Source organism: Camellia sinensis, chromosome 4 (genome assembly GCF_055761805.1).
Source record: "Camellia sinensis isolate YWXY chromosome 4, ASM5576180v1, whole genome shotgun sequence".
In the NCBI taxonomy this organism is placed as follows: Eukaryota; Viridiplantae; Streptophyta; class Magnoliopsida; order Ericales; family Theaceae; genus Camellia; species Camellia sinensis.
In genome coordinates this window covers 187,423,884-187,442,367 of record NC_138964.1, presented here as the reverse complement: position 1 = coordinate 187,442,367, position 18,484 = coordinate 187,423,884, and the positions used below count along the sequence as shown (strand labels likewise).

General features: G+C 35.8%; 2 protein-coding genes across 2 annotated transcripts; both read left to right on the top strand.

The window, feature by feature from the left end:
- Positions 1–7,641: 7,641 nt before the first annotated feature.
- On the top strand, positions 7,642–11,429 carry LOC114263307 (mitogen-activated protein kinase 7). Its single transcript, XM_028203804.2, has 3 exons — positions 7,642–8,123; positions 8,300–8,724; positions 10,434–11,429. The coding sequence occupies exons 2-3, from the start codon at positions 8,302–8,304 to the stop codon at positions 11,115–11,117; spliced, it is 1,107 nt and encodes a 368-aa protein (XP_028059605.1). The 5' UTR covers positions 7,642–8,123; positions 8,300–8,301; the 3' UTR covers positions 11,118–11,429.
- A 5,560-nt stretch (positions 11,430–16,989) lies between these two features.
- On the top strand, positions 16,990–18,152 carry LOC114263306 (bZIP transcription factor 44). The gene has a single exon (XM_028203803.2). It carries the CDS (start codon positions 17,441–17,443, stop codon positions 17,918–17,920), a length of 480 nt encoding a protein of 159 aa, XP_028059604.2. The 5' UTR covers positions 16,990–17,440; the 3' UTR covers positions 17,921–18,152.
- The last annotated feature ends 332 nt before the right edge of the window (positions 18,153–18,484 follow it).

The following is an 18,484-nucleotide window of genomic DNA, read 5'->3' as shown; positions in this document are numbered from 1 at the left end:
TTCTATTCAAAACTTATAAAAAAAATTAAAAAAAATTAGAAAATATTTTTTATTTAATATATAAAAAATAACATGTTCCAATTGCTCAAAAAATAATAATAATAATAATTTGCACTGTTCTGCTCAACCTGCCCGTCAACCGGCCGGACGTCCAAAAGGATGATCGGGCAAGCCAAATTTCAAAATTCAAATCCCACTTGAAACAAGTTTTCAAAAGTAGTGTGGAATTAATTTTTGAAAGTTGTAACCAAATACCATACTCAAATATGAGTGTGGAATCATGATTACAACTCCTTTCCAAACACGGCTAAAATTTCTCTGGCTTTGTTCTCTGGCTTTGTTCAAAGAAAATTGAAATTTCTCTGACTTTATTCACAGAGAATTTCTCTGGCTTTCTTTACAAATTTCTCTGTGAAAAAAGTATTTGTCTTAGCTTATCCAACAATTCTACTTCAACAATTTATACTTATCAAAACAATTCAACAATTCACATAATAAACAATAGATAGTGAAATTCTCACCAATATTGCAGAAAAGTATAAATCCAAACTCCAATTTCTTCTGATTTCAATTTGATTTGATTTTCTTTGATTTTAATGATTATGGAAGACAACAAGAGTTACGGTAGTAGAGCTGCGGATTCATCGTCGTTGTTGCTGAAGCAAAATCAACAGGACAAACAAAGACTCAGAGTCTTCAACGAAGTCCTCACTTGACTCTAACATTTGAATCACCAAGACGCCAATCTCCCTAGCGGAGGAGTTGGGCGAGAAGAAAGGAGTTGGGGGCGGAGGAAAAGAGAGAGTGGCCCTAAGAAGAGAAAAGAGAGAGGTCAAGGGGAAAGATGGATCAAAAACAAGATAGAGACGATGAAGAGGTCACGGACGTTGCCGTGCAGGGTGAGGTGGGTGCGGGTGGCGCGTTTGAGAAGGAGCCATTTTCGGCAGATGAGGGCAGCGGAGTTGCGGCTGCAGGTGTCAGAGACAGCGGCGATTATGTTTGAGAAGATTACGTCTAGGAGGTCAATCACGACGATAGAGACGGAGGCGACGGCTATGGAAAGGAGTAAAGCGAAGTTTGGATTTAAAAAGAGAGGGAGAGAAATGAAATTTGATTTGAGAGAGTCAAATTTCTCTCTAATATATAGGTGTGCGGTTGAGGGATCTTAAATATCATAAAATAATATTATGGATCTTCCATTGCTAAAAATGAAAGAGGGACCGTAGACTAATTTTTTCAAAGAAAATTGATACAAAATTATATAATTTATTTGTAAAATTAATATAATTAAAAAAATAAAAAATTAATTAATTTTTAAATAATAATTTAAAAGGCAAAATGATGTTTCCTTAATGAAATGCATCAATTAATGGCTGGGTTGGACCCACAAGCCGACACCAGCCAAACAAAGCAAACTAGCCGTCCTATTTATGAATTTTGGTTCCACGTGGTGCGCCGTTTGCTTCAGCCGCGGAAAACAGACTTAGGCTAGGCTCCACTTTAGTCACTATTTGTTAAAAAATTACCGACTGAAAATCTGACTCACTCCCTCACTAATAATCCGTCCCTCCACACATATAACAAATGAGAGAAACTAATAAATTTATTATTAAATATAAATCAAATATTGATTTGCAGTAGATCTAGCTTGCGAGAAAAAAGAAAAAAAAAAAAAAAAAGAAGAAGGGTGAGATCCAAAGAATCATGTTGTTTGGATTTGTTTGAAATTGATTCACCATTAAAACAATTAGATCGGTATACATTTAGAACATATGAAGTCACCAAAAAATGGTGGACAACAAGTAAGACAAATTAATTGGTGATGTGATAGTTATGTAGATCGGCAACGATTGAGCTGGTTAGTGAAATGTGGCAGTAGATTGGCAATAGTGGAGTATAAATCAATGATGGTAGAGGTGGTTGGTAAGTGGTAGCGGTAGATTGATGACAATAAATAGGAATGGCAATGGGGTCGGGTCGGGTCGGGTCGGGTCGGGTCGGGTCGAGGATCACACTCCTAGTCCCCGATCCCAATAGTGAAAATCTCTCCGTCCCCAGCCCCGATCCCCGACGAGGACCCTATCACCTTCTCTGCCCCCACCTCCACCCCCGCCCTCTAACGGGGATCGGGTTTTCCCGACCCCGTAAATTCCCCGACCAAAAAAAAAATCAATTTCATCTCGTCATCATCAACATCAACAACAACTACAAGATCTGTAGAAAATTGAATCTATTTTTAGTATTTCTCATCATCATCATCATAGATCTGTAGAAAATTTAAATCCAGAATAAAAAAATTATGTTTCAACAATAAAAATTCTGTTTCATCAACAATCATCCTCAACATCAGCATCAACAATAACCATTGTGTATATATATGTATGTATATTACGTTGGAGAGGAGGGCCGAGCAATAATTGCGACTTGAGAAGCCGCTTTCGCTACCCACGAAGAAACCATGGCTAAGAGTTCAGAGATGAGATTGAAAACAAACACGAATGCCAAACCAGAAGATGACGGTGGTGAGATTGAAAACAAACACGAATGCCAGACCAGAAGATGACGGTGGTGCGATCATCGCAGCAGCAACAAATTTGTTTCATCGTTGCTCAAATATAGGGTAGAGAGAGAGAGAGAGAGAGAGAGAGAGAGGGAGAGGTGGTGCTTCAATCGGCGATAGTGGAAATCGGAGATGGGTGGAGAGAGAGGGGCGGAATAGAGGATGGCGAGGAAAGAAGAGAGAGATGAGAGACCACGATTTGTATTGTGTATGAGGTAGGGTTTGGTTTATTGTGTGTATATATATATATAAGGGGTATAAAAGTAATTTTACTTTGGGAAAATTCGGGGATGGGGCCAGGGACAGGGCTGAGCCAGGGCTTGAACACCGATCACCGTCCCCGGCCCAAAACAGATCAGGGATTGATTTTCAAATACCATCTTCTCCCCGTTGGGGGCATTTTTCAGGAAAAAAACCGCTCAAATCGGGGTCGGGGCTAGGAATCCCCGTCGGATCGGTTTCAAATTTCCATCTCTAATAATAAAGTGTGGAACGGTAACAATGCAATGTAAATTGGTGACAATATAGATGATTGGTGAACGGTGGTCGAGAATTGACAATTGCGGAGTATAAATCGACAACATTAAAGGTAGTTGGTGAACAATGGTGGTATAAGGCTTTTGAAGAAATGTTGGAGAGAAAAGAGAATGAACTAATTATATAATTAAGGTAAAATATTTTGAGGGTTATTGCTGCATTCAAAAAATATATTAGACTATAAGTATTTCAGTCCATCAAATAGGACTAGCTAGCAATTTTCACAAAAAAAAAGAAAGTAAATGAGTTCATAATGTTTAGTTTATAGTACTTTTACATAAAAAAAAAAATTTTAAAAAAAATCAAACATTTAAATAACATTAACATATAAATTTTAGCCTACTTTAAAAAGTGCTAAACAAGTTTATTTTTTTACTTATTACGAAAAGATGTCAACAAATAGAGAGATGATGTGATCTAAATAAACTAAAAATCAATAAGCTAACTTATAAGCCATTTGCCAAAAGAAGCCACATAATAAAATTTTCATTTCTTTTATTTATGTCATCCAAGTATACTTCGTATATAGCTTTATGTATTATATATTTTATAAATATATTGTAACATCTAAAATGTTTTAAATGTGAACATTCACATTTCTCCAAATAAAAAATTACTGTCAAATAGTAGAATAGTTTCATGATTAATTAAAATACTACTTCCACATAATATTTTACAAGTTCATTAGACTAATAAATAATTGTTGAAAAATCATAAACAAGGAAGAAAAAAAATAGTAAAAACAGGTTTGTAGTGAGTTTCTTAAAAAACAAATTATATGTTTTAGAGTTTCCAAAATATATTTGCAATATTTGTTAAGAGTTTCACTTAAAAAATTTATTTCTATTCTGGAGACGAATTTATAGAAAAGTGAATTTTTCCTCCCAAACAAAATTTTTCCGACTTACTATGCTAGAGATAAGAATATAAGATATTTTTCAAAATATCAAAATACCTAAATCAGTGTGAAGAGTTCAAATTGAAAATAAAAATAATTATTCAATACGTCTCACCTATAAAACACATGATTTGTTATTCTAATAGTAAAATAATTTATAATCACTTTATTTTTAAAATAAAATGATCATGTATTTGCTATTAAAAATAAATATTTAATGTAACGACAATAATTTGTAGTGGTATTATCATTTTAGAGGAATGCCTCGTATCTCGACATTTTAAGGCTCGAATGGCCCGACTCTTTCTCTCTCTCCATCTTTTTCTTTCTTCTCTATCTGTTCTCTGCTTTGGTCTTCTTCTTTCTGAGCAGTGATGGTGGTGCTGGAAAGGTTTGTATCTTATACACACATATGTATAGGTTTGTGTATACACAAATTCTCATCCCTCTCCCTGATCCTCTCTTTCTCTCTCTCTCTCTGGCCGATTTCACCTCCCATCACTCTCACCTCTCTTTCTTCTTCCTCTTTCTAGACTGTTGACCGGTTGACGGTTTTCGACTGTGGCTGTGGGTTCGGTTTTGATTTTGGATTTGATTTTAATTTTGGGTTTTGATTTTTGTTTATTTGTGACTCTAATGACCATTTCCACATACGACCCCAAGTGGGTTTAATTCTGATGACCATTGTGATGGGTGATCTACTCCCAATTCCATGAATTTTGAGGTTGCTTCTTGAGTGTCTATTCCATATTTGATAGACACTAGATGTGGAATAGAGCGTCTGGGTTAGTTGGGTGTCTATGTTAGAGCTTCTTGTATAGTTTTTAAGCTTTTGGGTTAGTTGATAAATGTTGATAAATGTGGAATAGAGCTTCTTGTTGTATAGTTGATAAATGTGGAATAGTTGAGTGTCTCTGTTTCAAGTTTTTCTCTGGGTTCTCATGGATTAGATAGATAATTTCTTTAATAGTAATTTTAGTTTCTGGGTTAGAAGATGGTGAGATTGAAGATGAGGAAGGAAGAAGAGAAGGAAGGAAGGAAGGATTTTCAGAACGATTTTCAGAATTTGGTTTCGGTCTAACAGGAAGAAAGGAAGAAGAGAGAGAAGAGGAGAGAAAAAGAAAAAGAAAAAAAAAAAAAAGATACCAAAACGACGTCATTTTGGTACCTCGAGCCATTCGAGCCAGCTTATTTTCGAGCTACGTAGCGGAATCGATCATTTTATAACCAATCTCATTTTACGGAAAGAATATAATATTGTTGAGTTAGTAAAAAGTAAGACTTGGTATTTAATGACATCACATAAGATAATGTCACAGTTATACCCAATATGTTTTTTCCTAGTGTATCTTCAAATTTTTAAACTTGTATCAAATTTAAATTTGAGTAATATAGGGTTAAAAACTTCTCCATTCTTTGTGGGTGTTTGGTAAAACTAATTTGCAGCTTAAATCAATTATAGCTTAAAATAAGTCATATTGGAGTGTTTGGTAAAAATTATGAGGGATGGATTATAGCTTAACTTAAGTCATTTCACCCACAATTTGTTAAGTTGCCTGAGAGGTGCTTTTGAAAACTGATTATGCGCGTAGCCCATCCTTGAGGCGTGTAATGACTTAAATGCCCCTCAGATATTTCAACTATTACCAAAAACCCACTATATAAGCCTTGTGTTCTCAGCACTGTTCACTTGTGAGAGAGAGATAGAGGTGATTTCCGGCAAGGGCGATTTCCGGCGAGGGCAATTTCTGGCTCCTTAATACTGTTCTTAACTCTCTCTCTCTCTCACACACACACGATTTTCGGCAAGAGCTCTCCCTCTCTTTCTCTCTCCCTTTCTCTCCCTCTTTCTATCGTGATCTAAAACCAGAAATCAACACTGTTCGCTCTCTTTCAGGCAAGAGCTCCTCAACACTGTTTTCTCTCTCTCCACAGCCTTTCGCACCTGCATCAACAGCTCGCACATCAACGCTGTTTCAGACCGGCGGCTAAGGTTTTGCAAACGAGAGCTTTGCGATTGGAATGAAGAGGAGAAAGATAAGAAGGGTTTTACAGACCGGCAGCTAGGGTTTTGCAACACCAGCTGGTCACCGGTCTGAAATGGAGGAAAAGAAAGGAGGTTGGCGGCGTACGGGTAGAAGAGAAGAAGGAGGCCAACGGCGTACAGCTAGGGTTTTGTAATGAATTTTATCACTAAAAAAAATGATATAAATTGAAAAAAATAAAAGGATTTGTCAAATGAGAAAATGAATTACTAAAAATGAAAAAATGAAATATCACTAAAAAATATATTTCAATTAATATTGAAATAAATTGTGCAATTTATATCCATTAAATAATTACACAATTTATTTCACAATTATTGATATAAATAGCACAATTGCACAATTTAAATAAAGAAATAAATTGCACTATTTTATTTCAATTAAAAAAAATACAATTTACTTCCACTAATGAAAAGAAATACAATTGTTATATTATTAATTGTAATGAAAAAATAATAATAAATTAACAAAACAACAATTGTTATATTATTAATTTTAATGAAAAAATTTTAATAAAAATAGAATCACAAATTTTAAGCCATTAATTGACACTAATTAATTTATAATGAAGAAAATGAAAAAAAAAAGAAAAAAAAAGTATGATGCTAATTAAGCCATTAATTGATACCAATTAATTTATAATGAAAAAATGAAATAATTTTATACTAATTGATACTATTAATGAAAATAATAATTTTTGTAATACTAATTATATGAACTTTTATTAATGAAATAACTTTTTTAAAATTAAAACTGGAAAAAATGATAAAATAATTATTTTTATATCATATAAAAGCAAAAAGGATAATTACACAGCAAAAAATTATTTTACAACTTATCAACTAAATACTACTCTGCTACTTAAATCCATAATCTCACAGCTGCACCAAACAAGTTAACAGCTTATGTTCATAATTATAAGTTATAATCTGTTAAGGTATAATTCATAATCACTTTTCCACAGCTCTACCAAATAGGGTTGTGACTTGAATTTAGGAAAAGACTATAGTACAAATCTCTTAAAAGGCATGTATCATATGTACTTTATAACTAAAGAAGAAAATGATATAATTTTATACTTTTTTTTAGTTATAACTAAAAAAAAATAAAAAATAAAAAGTAACTAAAGACCTTATAAGTTATAACTAAAATATTTGTCATAATTACAGAAGAAAATTAATTATAATAAAATAATAAAATAACATAACTAACAATACATATGGTATCCCCGTTCAAGTGGTGTGTATAGTAGAATTTCCCTTTTAACTTACTTTACCTAAATCAAAGGAGACTCAAATATTTATCCAAAATTCTCAAAAATATTTTGTAATTTTCAAATTTACAACCTTTCCATTACTGAAACTTCTGTCCAACAACATAAGGAGTCAGTTTAATGCAATTTATTATAAATTAAAAACTTATAATTAAAGAAATAAAAGTTAAAGTACTTATATCTTCCTTTCAATAATGAATTTATTTAAATTATTTTTTAAAAATAAATTATAAATAAAAATTATATAAAAAAATCTGACACAGAATTTTAAAATAATTAAAAATTATAAATAACTCAAATAAATTGCACCATACTACTCCATACTATTGAACATAACTTTTACTCAAATTTCCAAATTCGTGCTTAAATTAAAAAATTTTAAGGTTGGGAGATAACTACCAAATAACTAGTCAGAATGAGGAAAAAATGAAGTGGGGTTTGTGATAGCCGAACTAATATGAGCCGACGATGAGCTGCGCATGGTAGTATTTGGTGGTTGGGTCGTGCGCATGAATGAATGAATGAATGGAGTTGTCGTGATTGTGGAGCAATGGCCATTCGCCACTCCCAAAATTCTCCCTCATTCTCTCTCTCTCTCTCTCTCTCTCTCTACTCAATCGCTCTCAGGCCTCATCGTTTGAGAAGAACCACAACAATCTATTCTAATTCATCTAGGTTTGAAATGATTCTACCCTTTTTGATTTGGGGAATTTTTGGCAATTTGAATGATTTGGTGAAGAGTAACTAGAATAACAATACTTGGAAGATTGAAGCAAAGGATTCGGAAAGATTGGATTAGTACCGAAGCAAGTAAGTATTGATTCTTTTCTTTTTTCTTCTCCCTTTTTTGATTTGCTTTTTTAAGTAGTTGATATTTGTTTTAGTCCCAATCTTCAAATTTGTTACTTTAAGTGAACTCTAGCTTCAAATTTGATACTAAATAGTGCTAGTAGAGAGCTAAAGATTGATTTTTTGGGTGATTGTAGAAATGGCAACACTTGTAGAGCCTCCAAATGGTGTGAAGCCTCTAGGGAAGCATTATTACTCAATGTGGCAAATATTGTTTGAGATTGATACTAAATATGTTCCAATCAAACCCATAGGCAGAGGAGCCTATGGTGTTGTGTGTTCTTCCATTAATAGGGAAACTAATGAGAAAGTTGCGATAAAAAAGATCAATAATGTGTTTGGGAACCGTATTGATGCGTTGAGAACTCTTAGAGAACTTAGGCTTTTGCGGCACATTCGACATGAGAATGTGATTGCTCTGAAGGATGTTATGATGCCTAGTCAGAGGATGAGTTTCGAGGACGTGTATTTGGTTTATGAACTAATGGATACGGATCTTCACCATATCATAAAGTCATCTCAACCGCTTTCCAATGATCATTGCAAATACTTCATCTTCCAGGTATTGTAATGTTCAAATTTAGTTTATCACATCTATCATGTGGATCTTAGCTCTCTTGCTATGTACATTACTGAATTACCTTATTTGATGAATACTGTTGAATTGATACATATGTATATTACTGTTTCGTTGCATCGTGAAAATTTACTGCATTCTATTGATTATAGCACTTAATTTATTGTTAAAATAGTATTAAATCTTTTTAACTCGAGCTTATTGAACAAAGGTCGTAATCAATATGAAGCATGCCTTTTATCATTAATAGTTGTCATGGTAACAAGCAACTAGGGAAAGATGCTGTTGATATTATTGTTTGTTATGGTAATTTTGGCCTTGCTAACATACGCTGATTATTAGCAGTAAATTGCCATGTTTAGATAGTGGCTAACCTTGGAAGACTGTATGATTTGGATGTAGAACTAGCATGCATGAATCCTTAATATAGCTTGAAGAATTTTCAAATCCACTTTCAAAGTATAATGTCTAATCAGGAATTGTAAAAGTAGTTACTGACTTATTACTCTGTCTTAGGGTTTCTTTGTATAACAAAAATGTAATAATGGTGTGAATAATTACTCCTATTAGTTTATCTAGTCACAGAGGTGGATCAACCATTAAACCATTTAGTCCATCGCCTAAGGCCTCCTAATTTTTTTTTTTTAAAATTTATTATTATTAAAGGCCCCCAATTTTTGAAAGACCTAATCAACACTGTTGTGTGACTCCTCAGATGATGAACCCAAATAATTTTTTAATGATGAATGGACATAATTGGAATGCTTGTAGCAAAAGGGGATGTGATGCTTTTCATTATGACCATAGAGATAATCAACCCCTTTGTTATTTCAGATTCATGCATTATCTCAGTGACGGATTTTTCCTTTCAGCTACTACCACCATTCAATGATTTTTAGTCTGTTTGGATTTGCAGTGAGGAATCAAGATGTTTAAGAAATGCCTTTTGTTTGAAGTAAAATATGGAATTGATATTTCTGCAGTTTTTCTCAGTTTGTTATGATGAAGCAATGGCAGTTAGGGCACAGAGAGAATTGAAAAAACTTTTGTAGTCTCATCTTTGACAAAAAGATTGATGACAATTTCCTTTTATGCCTAGCTGAAAATTTTGCACTCAAGTTCTCTACCATGGCCTATAATGGCACTTTTCTTTGCTGAATTGGTTGTGAGTTTGCATGTTAAACCTTCTGAAATTCACTGCTTGGAAATTATTTCCATGGGTAAATAAACACAAAGGTTTAAGATTAGTGTGTGTATTAGGGGTGGGAATGAACAGAGCACTACTGCCACTTTATTACAAGCAAAGAAAGTACTAATTGGATACAAAATGGAATCATTATGATCATTGAGACCTTACTAGAGCTAATGACAAATTAATAATCCCTTTGCTAAGGATCATATAAGGAGGCTGCAATTAGTTGAAAATTTTGCTACATTAGAACTCATGATAAATATTGATTATTCAACTGGTAATTTAGCCGAATGTTAATGAGTAATTCATTCATCCTGTAAACTCTAAACTGATTTGTCATTTGCAAGCTGCCAAATATTTGAATCTGAGACTTGGTAGTCTATGCATTAGTAATCATCGTATCATGACATAATTTACTAACACAGTGATGAAAGCTCACTGCTTTTATGTTTCTGATATCATGGTATTACCGTAATTTACTGATGTGCATTGCATAATCCAGTTGCTCCGTGGATTGAGGTATCTCCACTCAGCCAATATCCTTCATCGGGACTTGAAGCCCGGAAACCTCCTTGTCAATGCCAATTGTGAACTAAAGATATGCGACTTCGGGCTAGCACGAACTAGCAGAGACAACGGACAGTTCATGACTGAATATGTTGTCACTCGCTGGTACCGTGCACCAGAGCTCCTCCTTTGCTGTGACAATTACGGAACCTCCATTGATGTCTGGTCTATAGGATGCATCTTTGCTGAAATTCTTGGACGGAAACCAATCTTCCCTGGATCCGAGTGCCTCAACCAGCTAAAGCTAATTATCAACGTCCTTGGTAGCCAATGTGAAGCTGATCTTGAATTTATTGATGGTCAAAAGGCTAGGAGGTTTATCAAATCACTTCCGTATGCTAGAGGAGTCCAATTATCTTCTCTGTACCCTCATGCTGACCCTTTAGCTGTAGACTTGTTGCAGAGGATGCTCGTGTTTGATCCGTCTAAGAGAATCACAGTCACGGAGGCTCTTCATCACCCGTACATGTCTAGCCTGTACGATCCAAGCCGAAACCCTCCTGCGCAAGTTGAAATCAATCTTGACATTGATGAGAATATGGGAGAAGGTATGATTAGACAGCTGATGTTGAGAGAAATGCTTCATTATCATCCTGAAGCTGCTTGTGCCAATACATAACTCACGTCTAGAAAAAGTTTCATTTTTGTTCTGTTTGGCAGAAACAAAAACAAAAACCAAAAAGAAGAAACAAAGAAAGAAAGAAAAGTTGTTTTTGATTTTGATTTTGATTTTGATTTGTGAACTGGTCTGGTTTTTGTCTAGAACCATGTATTAGATAAATATTGTTGTTGTTGTTACTCGTATTGTCTGGAAATTTTGTTCGAAACTTTTATTGATTTATTAGTCTAAGCTTTTCTGGAGATGGTTTGTTGTAACTCGTGACTTGTAAACTTTTACGCATTCTATGGAAATTCTGATATTGCTTATTTATTATTGTTTCTTTGTCTGTTCCCTGTTTTATTTTCTAGAAAATAAAAAAACTTGTTTAGCAAATTGTTTTCCAAATACTTTGCAACACACACCAAGAAATTATTATCAAATTTTAAAAAATTGCTTTAGCACAAAAATGAAAAGATAAGTGCTTTTTGATAGCAGAAAACGAAAGTCAAAAAAAAAATAAATAAATAAATAAATAAAATTTCCTTATCAACGGCAAACAAGTTTACATGGGCAAAAAAATATTTTTCTTCTAAAATATGAAAAAATATTCTTAAATGAGATTTTTATTGATAAATCTCATTTAGAAGTGTTTTAACCTAAGAAGTCCATGAAGGAATTTTTTAACTCATTTAGTCCCATGTATGTATAGTTTTATTCCATAAAGTCATTTTTTTTTTTATTTACACTATTTTCTTGGACACTTATGCCCTTATATTTAATTTTGATACCCTTATAAATATTTTTTTGAACAGTTAGCAATTTTATGATGTGAACATTCATATTTTAAAATTCACATTGGTAGAAATGTAAAATTGGCTCGTGGGCGGCCCGAAATCCACCCGCTAGCCGGGGCGGGCCCGGCCCATTGACAATGTGAATATTCACATTGACATGTTAACATTCACATTAATAGGAATGTAAAATTGGCCCGCGTCCCGTGACGGCGCGGAACCCGCCAGCGGCCTATGGGCGGCCCGGTCCGGCCCGTTGACAATGTGAATATTCACATTGACATGTTAACATTCACATTGATAAGAGTATAAAATTAGCCCGCGGCCCATGGGCGGCCAAAAGCCCTCCCCCGCGGCCCGAGGCGGGCCCGGCCCGGCCTGTTGACAATGTGAATATTCACATTGACATGTTAACATTCACATTGATAGGAGTGTAAAATTAGCCCGCGCCCCGTGACTGCCCGAAACCTGCCCACGGCCCAGCTTGTTAACAATGTGAATATTCACATTAACATGTTAACATTCACATTGATAAGAGTATAAAATTAGCCAGAGGCCCAGGGCGGGCCCGACCCGACCCGTTGACAATGTGAATATTCACATTGGCATGTTAACATTCACATTGATAAGAGTGTAAAATTGGCCCACAGCCCGTAGGTGGCCCGAAGCCCGACCGCAACCCGACCCGTGACATTGTGAATATTCACATTGACATGTTAACATTAATATTGATAGGAGTGTAAAATTTGCCCGCTGCCCGAAGCTTGCCCGCGGCCCGGGGTAGGCCCGGCCCAGCCCGTCCCGTTGACAATGTGAATATTCACATTGACATGTTAACATGCACATTGATAAAAATGTAGAATTGGCCCGCGGCCTGTGGGCTGCCCGAAGCCTGCCTACGGCCCGGGGCAGGCTCGTTTGGGTCCGAGCCCGAGTCGATGGGTCGGGCCGATGGGCCTAGGCCTAGCCTCAGGCTTGGGCGGGCTTGGCCATTTTTTTTAATTCTTTTTAATTTTTTTTACCAAAATTTTATTATTTTCCACAAAAAAAGACACTAGGCCTTGACACGGGCCGAGTCTCCGACCGAGCCTTGAATGGACCTTAACCGGGCTGATGGGCCGGGCCGGGCTTTAAAGTAATGGCCCAGGCCCTAGCCTAAGGTCTTGGACTAGGCTCGAGCCCGGGCCCAAACGAGTCTTTCCCGAGCCGTGGGCCGGCTTCGGGCAGCCTACGTTCTTTTTGACTATTCTATTAAGTCCTATTTGAGGTAAGAAGATCAAAATGTCATTTTCATCTACTTATATTCTATTTCCACATTATTTTCTTATGTTTCAATAAGTCCTATAAGAGACATAATTATCAAAATACCCATAATGTGAATGTTCACATCGTCAATGTGAATGTTTATATCATCAATGTGTAGAGGCCCAGGCCGGCCCATATCGAGCCTCGTGGGTGTTCGAAAAAATCTGGGCCGCCCTGGCCCGGCCAACGGGCCAAAAAATTAGGCCTAGACCCTAGCCCTGGCACAAGGGTATTCGGGCTTTGGACTGGCCAATGGATCGAGTCTCGGGTCGAGTCGGTGGGCCGGGGCTTAGCCTCGAGCTTAGGTCGGGCTTGGGCAGGCCTGACCATTTTTTTTAATTCTTTTTAATTTTTTCTACCAAAATTTTATTATATTCCACAAAAAAAGACATTGTGCCTCGGGCGGGCTGGGCCTCGGACCGAGCCTTGAATAGGCCTTAAGCGGACTGATGGGCCGAGCCAGGCTTTAAAGTGATGGCCTACGCCCTAGCCTAGGGTCTCGGACATGCTCGGGCCCAGATCCAAACAAGCCTACCCCGGGCCGTGGGCGGGCTTCGGGCAGCCCACGAGCCGCGGACCAATTCTACATTCCTATCAATGTGCATATTAACATGTCAATGTGAATATTCACATTGTCAACGGACTAGGCCGGGCCTACCCCGGGTTGCGGGCAAGCTTCGGGCAACGGACAAATTTTACACTCCTATCAATGTTAATGTTAACATGTCAATGTGAATATTCACATTGTCACGAGTCGGGCCAAGCCCGCCTCGGGCTGTGGTCGGGCTTCGGGCCGCCCACGAGCTGCGGGCTAATTTTACACTCTTATCAATGTGAATGTTAACATGTCAATGTGAATATTCACATTGTCAACGGGCCGAGTCGGGCCCGCCCTGAGCCGCTGCCCAATTTTATACTCTTATCAATGTGAATGTTAACATGTCAATATGAAGATTCACATTGTTAATAGGTCGGGTCGGGCTCGCCCCGGGCCGCCCACGAGCCGTAGGCGGGTTTCGAGCAACCACAAGGTGCAGACTGATTTTACACTCCTATCAATGTGAATGTTAACATGTCAATGTGAATATTCACATTGTCAATGTGCCGGGCCGGGCCGAGCCCGCCCTGGGCCGCAGGCGGGCTTTTTGCCGCCCATGGCCCGCGGGCCAATTTTGTACTCTTATCAATGTGAATGTTAACATGTCAATGTGAATATTCACATTGTCAACGGGCCGGACCGGGCTCGCCCCGGGCCACCCATGGGCTGCGCGACAGGTTTCGCGCTGCCACGGGACGCGGGCCAATTTTACACTCCTATTAATGTGAATGTTAACATGTCAATGTGAATATTCACATTGTCAACGGGTCGGGCCCGCCCCGGTTCGACTCAAATTTTTTCGGGCACCACGAGGATCGACATGGGCCAGGCCCCTGCACATTGACGATATGAACATTCACATTGACGGTGAAAACATTCACATTAGGGATATTTTGGTAATTATGTCACCCATAGGACTTATTAAAACATAAGAAAATAATGTGAACTAAATGGAACATAAGTAGATGAAAAGGGTATTTTGGTCTTCTTATCTCAAATAGGACCTAATAGAATAGTAAAAAAGAATATGAGTTGGATGGAATAAACCTCTTAAAAAGTGGATTTATCAAAAAAACTCCCTTTTTAAAGTAAAGTCTAACCAACATAACCACATTATTAGTACCACCATCACCTACACTATTGCCACCACCATCACATCACTACGGCCGCCACCATCACCCTCCCACGAACCCACCACCACCACCACCACCACCACCACCACCACCACTATTATCACCCCACCACCTTCACCTCCACCATGCCGCCACAGCCACCACTACTAATACAATCATTAGTATATTTTTTTTTATTTTATAAAAAACATGTTTTAAAACCAAAATTCGTAAAAAATTACTCAGTCAAATGTTTTGGAATGGTAAATCCCTGACTAAAAGCATGGTTGGCATATGCATCCATGCAAATGACAAAAGAATAACTGCACTATAAACTTTATTAATTAATTAATAACTAAAAAAATAAAAAAGGAAAGATGTTAGCACTTGGAAAAGAAATAGGTGTCTTTAAACAGAGAGAACTATCATAATCTTAGCATAAAGCATCTAAAAAGAAGAATATGCTATGAAATTAGTGGAGTCTCACCATGGACGCCAAAAAGAAAAAGAAAGGAGAAGAAAAGAAAAGAATTGATACAACTTATATGGAAATGCCTTTGGGGTTAAGTTTTTCATATATGGTGTGGTCACCAGTCAACTGGTTTTTTCTGGATAAATATTTTGAAAGAGGAGCCAATTGGGCCTCACGAGACTCGACTCAAGAATTAAACAGTTCTCTTATAAAAAATTTCGAGCAAATTATTCAAGAAAAAATCGTATTGATCAAGAAATCATAGTCACATCATCATTTCATTTTTATGCTTAAAGTAATTGATGGTCTTTTGTCAAAATAATATTTGTCATTTACTTTTTAATAACAAATGCAATTCGATCACATAATTATGATCAATTTAATTTTTTATTCAAATAATTTTTTAAAAAATTTACAAAATAAATAATTGAGGTGTCGTTTGGAATGTCAATTTTTTTGGCTTTTTGGCTAAATTAGGCCTTGTTTGTCAACTATATATTTTAGTAAAAAAAAATCAAAAAGTCACTATAAATTATTACATCAATCTTTTTATTTTTTTACACATCTTTTCATAAAAAGTCAAAAAGTTATTAAAATAGCATGTTCCTAAATGAAGCCTTAGTCACAAAAAGACAAAATAGGTTAAAAAGTGAATAAGACAAAATGACACATCCAAACAATAATTATTTCACTTTTTCTTTTACAAAAAAAAAAAAAAAACAACCCAAACGAACTTTTTAACCAAAGCTAAAATAATCAAAAAGTTAAAAAGTCAACCAAACTTTCCAAACGAAGACTAAAATTATTAAGGGAAGCTTATTTTCAATCCATACTGTGGATTGAAGCTTGCCATTGGGCCCATGGGACCCATCACTGATCTCATTTCGATAATCTGAATCGTTTATGTGTAAAGTTCGTGGAGTACTTCATGCTTGTAAAAAATCACGTAGATTGGATATCGATAACCCTTTGATCAAAACACATTTTTGTCGATAGTAAATATGATTTTAAAAATATGTTGTTAACAAAAATATTTTCTGATCAAAGGACTACTGATTTTCGATAAATGTGATTTTTTGCAAATATACAATACTCAATAAATTTTACATATTAAATCATTTGAATTATTAAAATAAAACCCGTAATAAATTACATAAACTTAACAACACGTATACGTGTGAATTAGAGAGAAAACTGTCTTAATTATTAAAATAAAATCCGTAACGGACCGCAAACAAACCCAAGCGCACAGTCAGTTGGCCATCATCTTCCAAAGATTTTCTAATGGACACCACACCACCAAACTCTTCCCTTTCTAATCTTTATAACCAGCACTCTTTTTTTTTACAAAAATGTTTTAGAGCTCTAATATAGGAGCTCTAATAGCTCTAATGGGAAGATGGGTTCCACCCTGATGTGATGTTTGTGTCTTGTTTTGTTTTGTTTTGTTTTTTTTTTTTTTTTTTCTTTGACACATCATTAGAGCTTAAATTAGAACTCTATATTTAGAGCTCTCTATCATTTCCCTTTTTTTTATTCTTCTTTTTTTCTATTATTATTTACTCGAATGGCATCAATCCCTCCAATCACCCTCAAACAACTTTTGCAAGTGACCCAAACATCTCACTTTTTTTTTCTCTCCACTATTTTTAAATAATTACTTTAGTCAATTTTAATAAGCATTATTTTTCTATAAATGCCTCAACCAACACCTCTCCAAAACCCCCTTCCTCTCTGTTCTTCCCTCCCTCTAGAATTTTGCTCTCTCTCTCTCTCTCAATTACATATATAAAATTCATGCTTAGAATTTGGATTATTGATGTTTGATCAGAGTATTCATGTCTCCTGTACTAAGTGAAATCCTCCTTTCTGGGTTCACCATAAACTCCACCCTTCGCCGCCGATCTCATTTAGTCCAATCCTTCTCTGTCTGCTTCCTCTACTGGTTCTACGTCTTCTCATGATCCAACCCAACCCAACCCACATATATATATATATATCTGAATAGTAGTATCTCATTAATATCCTTAATTTTTATTTAAATATATTATTATCTGTATATCATGGCCTCTCCTAGTGCAATTTCTTCAGTGTCAACTCAGTTTCAGACCTCGGGTTCTGAGCAAGATCAACAAATCATGGACCAGAGGAAGCGAAAACGAATGGTTTCGAACCGCGAATCGGCGAGGCGATCGAGGATGAGGAAACAGAAGCACGTGAACGATCTCATGGCTGAACTGGGTCGACTCAGGGAAGAGAATAGTTGTGTTTTTACGAGGGTGACTGGGATGACTCAGCTGTGCATGAATTTTGAAGCTGAGAACTCGGTTCTAAGAGCTCAGGTGGCTGAGTTGACTCACAGGTTGGACTCTCTCAATGAGATCATGGAATGCTTGAGCACCAACAACAACAATGGAGTGTTTGAAGGGTCTTATGATCGGATGATCAACGATGGTGATGATTTCTTGAACCCGTGGAATTTGCTTTACGTGAATCAACCCATCATGGCTTCTGCAGATAACATGCTCATGTACTCATTCTGATTCTGATTATGATTCATAATCTGGATATGTTATCTTGTCTTAGTTTTTGGATTAATGGTTTTTTTTTTTTTTAGTGGAATTAAATTAATAAGAGGTGTGTTCTTAATGGATGTAGTTATTAGCAGAGAGAGAATTGGTGATGGTTCTTGATCTCTAAATGTATATATTGTCATGATTATTTATGTATGTGTTTATTTAAGCTTATTATATAAAATCAATATTTTAGTTGATACATGGTTGTCACACTTTCTAGTTTTTCTAAAATGTTAATTACGTGTTCTAGTTTGAGCTGAATTTTACTTTAATTTGTCTAGTTTTAAAATAAATAATTTTAATTTAATTTGTGTAGTTTTAAATTGAATAATTTAGTCCTTACACTTTAAGTATAGTTTCACTTTGATCCTTTTATCAAAATTAAAAATTAACGATTAACAATTTTCGGTTATCAATTTTAAGGTATATACATGTAGATAAAACTAACAGAAATTTAACCGTAAGAACTAAATTGAAATTGGAATTAAAATATAGGGATCAAATTATTTAAATTGAAACAATAGGAACTAA

Excerpts from the sequence above, each read along its gene's own strand:
- LOC114263307 (XM_028203804.2), top strand. The coding sequence starts at position 8,302 with ATGGCAACACTTGTAGAGCCTCCAAATGGTGTGAAGCCTCTAGGGAAG. Across the intron at positions 8,725-10,433 it reads GCAAATACTTCATCTTCCAG|TTGCTCCGTGGATTGAGGTA; the intron begins GTATTGTAATGT and ends TGCATAATCCAG.
- LOC114263306 (XM_028203803.2), top strand. The coding sequence starts at position 17,441 with ATGGCCTCTCCTAGTGCAATTTCTTCAGTGTCAACTCAGTTTCAGACC.